This window comes from Pavona decussata, unplaced genomic scaffold, assembly GCF_977016875.1.
Source record: "Pavona decussata unplaced genomic scaffold, jaPavDecu1.1 SCAFFOLD_161, whole genome shotgun sequence".
Lineage (NCBI taxonomy): Eukaryota > Metazoa > Cnidaria > Anthozoa > Scleractinia > Agariciidae > Pavona > Pavona decussata.
Genome location: NW_028145572.1, coordinates 1245001 through 1251982, shown reverse-complemented (window position 1 = coordinate 1251982; position 6982 = coordinate 1245001). Strand labels below are relative to the sequence as shown.

At 38.2% G+C, this 6982-nt stretch overlaps 2 protein-coding genes across 3 annotated transcripts in view; one reads left to right on the top strand and one right to left on the bottom strand.

The window, feature by feature from the left end:
- The window catches only part of LOC146464633 (serine/threonine-protein kinase pim-1-like), a 33519-nt gene that overhangs the window by 23000 nt on the left and 3537 nt on the right, over positions 1 to 6982 (top strand). Inside the window, exons 1-6 of one of the 2 annotated variants that reach the window (XM_085129447.1) lie at positions 3755 to 4003; positions 4116 to 4879; positions 5032 to 5081; positions 5155 to 5257; positions 5989 to 6133; positions 6736 to 6827. In XM_085129447.1, the coding sequence (XP_084985573.1) occupies positions 4721 to 4879; positions 5032 to 5081; positions 5155 to 5257; positions 5989 to 6133; positions 6736 to 6827 (549 nt within the window). In that variant the 5' untranslated portion in view covers positions 3755 to 4003; positions 4116 to 4720. Of the gene's footprint in view, positions 1 to 3754; positions 4004 to 4115; positions 4880 to 5031; positions 5082 to 5154; positions 5258 to 5988; positions 6134 to 6735; positions 6828 to 6982 lie in introns of those variants that run through there. The other variant, XM_085129448.1, reaches the window with a different exon arrangement.
- LOC146464634 (XK-related protein 6-like) lies at positions 1578 to 3182 on the bottom strand. The gene has a single exon (XM_085129468.1). It carries the CDS (start codon positions 2748 to 2750, stop codon positions 1668 to 1670), a length of 1083 nt encoding a protein of 360 aa, XP_084985594.1. The 5' UTR covers positions 2751 to 3182; the 3' UTR covers positions 1578 to 1667.

Here is a 6982-nt window from a genome sequence, read left to right as displayed (position 1 = left end):
GGTTGAAAACTGCTTCGAAAACCCGAAACACCTCGCGGATTTACCTCCGAGTTTTGGCTCTCACGAGCGAAATATTTCTCGCGAAACTATTTCATTGATTTCCAGTATCCCTAGATCAGATTGTAATAGCACTGACAAAGCTGCAGTGCGAAATGGCCTGACACGTGGATTCAGTGACGGTAACGTTCCTAAGGTAACGACTCTTCAAAAGTAGCAGTAAAATAATTAGTATGACTTCACTGTTGTTAAGTGAAGTAACTGCCAATACAGAGCAAGAAAATAAAAATTTACTTTCCTTTTCTGTTTAATAAGAACAGCTGAGACTAAAGGTTTTTACCATTTATTTAGTTGGTTTCTACTTCAGTATATTGTGACATGATAGCGCGGCTTACGTACAAGATGGCGCGCCAGCCGATTCCCGGTAAATTTTCTTTACTGACTCTCGGCCTGGGTATGTTCTTAAAACTGACTTTGGTTTATCTCAGTGCGTTACAGTCTGCAAGGAAGACTGAACTGCGAGTTTCATTGGCAAAAGTCACCTCGTGTATGCTTTTTTCGTAGAGCAGTTGAGATGTTTTTACATTTTGCGACCGTGTTTTCGTTACATTCTTACAGATGGTGCGACATCCTTAACGTAGATGTAGACGTCTCTGCAGAAATGTTTCCTCGTTTGCGGGGCCTTACCCGGCGTTTCGACGGCTGAACTTGCGGCGGCGCTTGTAGATGTACAAGAGTATAAATGTGGTATGTTGGGGCAGCATGTTGTAGCAACTTCGCTGAAACCTTTGCAATACTAACGATTCTGGATTTCACAGCTCTCAGGGGAATTTGATGGTGTTGAATGCTCCTATGACACCAAAAGAAAATGTCAGGTTTTTGTTTTCTTGTTATCCGTTAGGCAAAGACATTTATTAAAAACAACGTTTGGCTCCGTGATTGGCTAGCAAAACTCGCACCACTTTTTTAACCAAAAAGAAACAAAACTACAACCAATCGTGCCTTGCTTGCACGCGTTTTCCCGCGCTTTACGCCGGGTTACATGCACTTGGTTCGAATTTTGATTGGTTCATTGCGCTGTTTACGTCTGTTGTGATAAGCCAGAGTAATTACTTTGGCTTTGGTTTTGTGACATTCAACTGAAAACTGGAACAGTCATCTCTAGGTTTTTATCGGTATAAATGTTGCTTTTGTACACTAGTGGATAAATGACGTAGCCGGTTAAGGGCAATATCCGTAAACTGTTTCCATTTGTCCGAGAGAGCTGAGCCTGACAAACAATCTCGTGTAGAAGACGACCTTAAACTCTAGTGGTTAACCTGAAGACCATCTTTTTCTCACTTTTCAGTCTTATTTCTCAAAATTTTACTCTTATGGGTTTCATTCATTCCACAAGTGTTATCAAAGTTTTGCCGTGGCAGCCTCATATCTCGGGATTTCTCTCATGAAGGTTGAATGTTCAAAAAAACTGAAGCAGAACGGGCAGTTATGAATTTTAGTGAAACTTCTTAAAATTAAGATTTAATGATAATTAAAGATTAAAATGTGAGGCCAAATATTAATCAACCTGTTCGGCTCTTTTATTTCTTTGTGCTATGAAAAATTCACCAATATCCTTCCCCTAAAAATACACAGGCAGTTCTTCAGTATTGCACTATTAAAATGTCCGGTCATCGAAGTAAGTGGCGGTAGAGACAAATTCTCATGACCGCGCCAATAACACTAAATACACACACACAGACAGTGACTGGTAACGAATACCAGGCGTGCGGTTGCGTATTAAAATAGTACAGATATATCATAATTATGTTTTCTATAACAAATAAAATATTAGAGATCAACAGAATTGTTTTCAAGGTTTTATCCTTTTCTTGGACCGATTTTCCTGCCGAGCCATCGTCTCTGATCCAATATAAACACAGCGCTGCCGGAATAGTGAGACAGTTTCCGCATAAGGCACCACACCCGGTGCGATTCAAAAGGTCCACTATTAATCTAGTGAAAAGCATGAAAATAGAGTGAATAACGACCACCATGATTATCCACCATTTAAAGGCCACGGTAAAATATGTGATGGCAAACAAACGGCTGCTCAGATGAAAGATCTGCGATATATAGAGAAGAATTTTAATTTTTATGCTTATGTCGATCTGTAAATATCTACGGTCCTGCAATGATAGGACTGTCAAAAGTCGCCATTCGTCAGCAACGATGAATGTCCAAGCTATACTTAAGAAAGAAACAAGCGCTGAAATCATTTGAATAACTGAAATATTTTCCTGTTGAACGCTCATGGCGTAAAGTTGGATTGTGAATTGAGGAGCAGATTCAAGAACCGCTTCGAAAATTCCGCTCCAAGTGGCATAGTACATCAGATCTTTGATTTGCCTCTTGCAGACAGGATTTAATTCGTCCCCACGCCAGAGCTTGTTAAAGTTCCTGAGACACAACAGAAACGCTCGTAGCCTTGCCAAAGCAACTGAGAAAGGGTTGCAGCATGCACAAGTCACAAGTTTTGCGAATTCGGTTATCTTATCCATTCTGAACTGCCAACAGTAGAGGATCGAAAACACCAAACTCGGTAGAATAACAAACGTTAGCCCCACACCAAACCAGGCTGTATGACCTTTGCGGTAAAATTCTGCAAGAGTTAGTATGTCTGTGATCGGATCAGCAAAAGACAGAACAGCTCCCACAAGGAGCACGATAGTGTCTCTCCATTTCACTTCGATTGTAATACCGTCGTCGCTCATATTGAGGCGTATTTTCGTAACCAAATCTATGGAGGTGTGCTTCGTAAAAGGATGCAAGGCCTTATCAAATTTCCAAATAAAAAATTCGTGCCAAGTCTTTCAGTTCGAGATCACGGCCGTTCATACGTGTCGTCCAAGTTTGTCCTGTCTATCCTGTTTTGTGTCGTCTTTATGTGAAGTTCACCTGCCTAAAAATGTGAAGCAATATTTCATCCTTGTTAACATCTATGTTTAACATTCATAACATTCATTTAAAAATGAATTTTAAAATCGTATGTAAATTATTAATTTTAGTTCAACGTCAGTAGCGTCGATCGGTTTTAAACTTGGACCAGGAGCCTTGCTTGAACACGGTGAAAGTTGGCCAAGGAATGTCATTGATTTTTGATAATATCGCCTTAAGATGCGAAGATTGCTTGTCAGGCTATTATAACACATTTAACGAGAAAAAGCGAATATAATATAATTGTTACGTTTTTATTCATACTTCTTCTAACTTAGTGACCTGATGTTATTTTGTACGGTTTTAATTGATAGTTAGTAAGTCATATTAGTAGGTAGTTTTTTATATATACATGAAAGTCCTGCTTTAAATATTGTTTTGTTAGATTTTACTCATTTTTTATCTAACAATTTTTTTCATCATTATTGCACTGCGCATTTTGATCATATTTACATATGTTGATTTTGCGCATCAGAAATATTAAACATTAGTATTTTTACTGTGTCGTTTAGACGTTTGTTTTGTTTTGTTTTTGTTTTTTTTTTTGGGGGGGGGTTATTTTTTTTATTTTGTTCTCCGTTATAATTCCAATAAGGTCAAAAGAAAACTGCTGAACTAGCTGAAATAAGTTTTCCTCGCTGTTTCAGTGCACTGAAAAAAAAAAGAGTGGGACCTTATTAGTGAGTTCTCAATGATTGGTCAACCAAAAAATTTGCACGCACCTGATTGGCCACGAGCATATCCTCTGCACTGAGTTGGCTTTTGAAAAAAAAAAAAAAAGGTCAAACTGCAGTTTTAGAAAGAAATGGTGAAAGAAAAAGGCGGCTGTTCATCACTTTTCATGTTTAACTTCTCTTGGCAGGGAGAAAACATGAAGTCGAACTTGGAAGAAGTCCGAGAAATCCAGCTTTGTCTCTGGTCGACTGAAGAACGATGTATGTGTTTGTTATACGCTTCACTACAGTTTTCACTACGAGTTTGGTTGTTTACCTAACGTTTACCGAACGGCAGCAACCTACGTTACGAACAGGTAAGCTGAAAAAATTGTTTGATTTGTGTTTCCTTCTGCCGGAGAATTAGGATCTTAAGTTTTAAGAGAAGGCTGCAATTTTGTTTTATTTGTTTGGTTTTTATTGTTGCAGGTCCCAAAGATTTTCAGTTCAAGCACGTTTGATAAGTTGAGGTTTCTTCCATGGCGGGTAAAATTCTCCAGTAACTTTGAGCTTCGTCTTTGCTGAAGAACACGTACCCTTTAACAAACTATGACTTATGTAAAAACTTCGTGAAGTAAAACTTTACATACACCCTAAACTTTCTCTCCGAATGAAGAATGAGCTTAGTAAACTCTAACACGAGACGATTTGACCTCGGAAGCAGAAAGATGAACGAAAATTTTCAACGACCGGCAGCGGAAAACTTTATAGTTCGTTTAACATTTCTTATTAAGAAGTTCATAAAGTGTATTGTATAGACCATGGAGCATCTAGAGCTGATTCTTATGGCTCAAAAAACTGCCGTTTGTTTTTAGCTTTTTCTTAGCGGTAAAAAAAATCGATGTATTCTTGTGCTCGAGCATTCAAAAGCGCGAGCAAAACATCACAAAACGTCACAAACGGCAAAAAGTATGTTTACCATAGAAACGATCAGTTGTGTAGAGCTAAGCGTACAGTGAACACGGTATTTACTTGCGCTGTTTATTCAGATCGTAAATCATATTTTGTTTGTTGTTCAGTTGAACCGATCGACTATGTCAAAGATTAGCAAATGCGTTTCAAAAGCCAAATCAGCTTTTGACGAAAAGACTGTTAATAATCCGACTTTGTCGGAACAAAAAATGAAAGCCGGGAAAAGGAAGAGAGAAAGTGAACCAATTTTCCCGCGAAAGAAAGTTCGCCAGGAATTGAGGGTGAGTAAAAACAGATCGATAGAAAACAGATTTACATAGTCTCCATTAGAGTAAAAGACAATACGCATGTATTACAAGAAAATTTGATACAAGTTCACTTATCAGTGCATAAGTTGATCATGAGTTGTAACTTAATGTTTTATCTTTTTCAGCGTTGCTTCAGCGAACGACTGAAGATCAGAAGTCAGTCTAAACTGAAGAGGTAACAATAAAATTGTTTTTAACACCAGCTTAAGTGATCCCGTTCTTTTATTGAATAGTTTGTTTCTTTCCAGTCGCAGTGAGAAATTAAAAGAGACAAGAGACGGAATATCTAAACCAGAAGACGATGTGAAGAAAGAAGACAGCCTCTACAGCGATCTGTCCCTTGATTACTCGGTAAGTGATGATAGTGATTCCTATATTCCACTGATAAATAGGGCTTTTTGTTCTTATACCAAGAAAAGAAAAAGCGTAAGAAAGTATATTTTAAATTAGATATTAACACCCCTTGAATTGTTCAGATGGTTGCATTCCTACTGAACCATGGAGTATTTCTGATGAATACTGAGCACAGAATCACAGGTTCCGTCTTTCCTAAACAAAATACTTGATATATTTTCAGAATATTACACTGAATTTGAACATTTCTCTATCGTAACCTTCCAGTGTCAACACAGATATTGCTAATTTAGTCGAGCCTTCAGTAGCTGTTTTTATGGTTTATAATACATGTAAAACCCGAATTGAGTTTCAGTGTCGTTCAGTGCCGCCTACACGCCTGCAAAGATGCAAAGATTACGGCTTCCCTCGAACATGTCTCGCTAACGTGTTGAAAGCAGGTCTTTTTCTTTGGGTGATGCCGGGGGACTTATGATATCTTATATTTTTGATGTGGATAGCTTATAGCCGTGATGCGATCTTAGAAAGTGAGACAAAACATTGCAAACTACGTTACAACAACTTGCCTTCTTCTAAAACTATTATTAGTTCAACACAAGGAATCACGTCTCATTGGCGATCGAGATCCCTTTCACTGCCTCTATTCAATTAGAAGTTTATCATTTGTCTGTATGGTTTAAAATGAGAAATATTCCAAATGTTGCACTGATGGTTGATTTTATCGTTAGGGATGCTTTTGGCCAGTGAGCGAGGTCAAATTTACATTAACAGCCAGCAGCTCGGCATATAGCCCCAGCGCCAGTATTCAAGACGAACTGTCTGTCCAAATACCTACTGAAACTCCAGCCCACATAAAGGAACTAGCATCTCAAGGTATGTTGAATTATTTCGATTGTTTCTACGCTTCTGCAAGTACACACGATAAAGTTTAAAGGCACGTGTCAAGTGATTCAGTTAAAGAGCCAAACAACGTATTTGTATTACTTATGGTAATGTTAAAATCATAACGGTTCAATTTTTCTCTGCTGGCACACAGACCCTAGCATTTGTGGTCGTGGATGAAAAACTTGAAAAATTTAATTAATATAATGTTCTTCGCAGGTGTGTTGGAAGACTAAAAAAATGGTTACTGTTTCTCCTTTCTTAAAAAATTTACTTGATATTCTCTTGTCTAGGAGCAATTTCATGTTTGAGCAAAGGAACTTTGTCAAATATATGGTGCAGTTTTAAAAAAATCCCTATGATTTTGCCACTTTTTAAAACTCATTTGTTATCATGCTGAAGAAGTGACCTGGAAACAGTTATGTTTTCTGAATGTAGGTCGCTTGCTAATTTTCGTTTAACGTGTTTGGCCCGAATGGATTACCAAGGGCACGAGAACACACCCGTACACAGCTTATTGAAAAAGGGGATTGTTTTGTAAAAAATATAGAAGATTTTAACAATGCATCTTTTCTGTTTTCTCTTAATTTCAGCCAAGTTTGCTGCGTATGAATTGGGCAAAGTTCTTGGGGCTGGAAGCTTCGGTCAAGTTATGGCTGCTACGCGCAAGAAGGACAACCTGCCGGTGAGTTGTCGTACTTTGATGACTTCTTCCTGCCAGAGGATTTACCACCTGCTACTGAGTTGTTTTGAACAGATCCAAACAACAAACTAACGCAACGAAACAAGACTAACTTTGTGGTAGTATGCAGTTAACGGCCTTACTCCCACGAGTCTCCT

What these genes read in the sequence shown, in the direction of transcription:
- LOC146464634 (XM_085129468.1), bottom strand. Translation starts at nt 2,750, where the DNA reads ATGAGCGACGACGGTATTACAATCGAAGTGAAATGGAGAGACACTATC.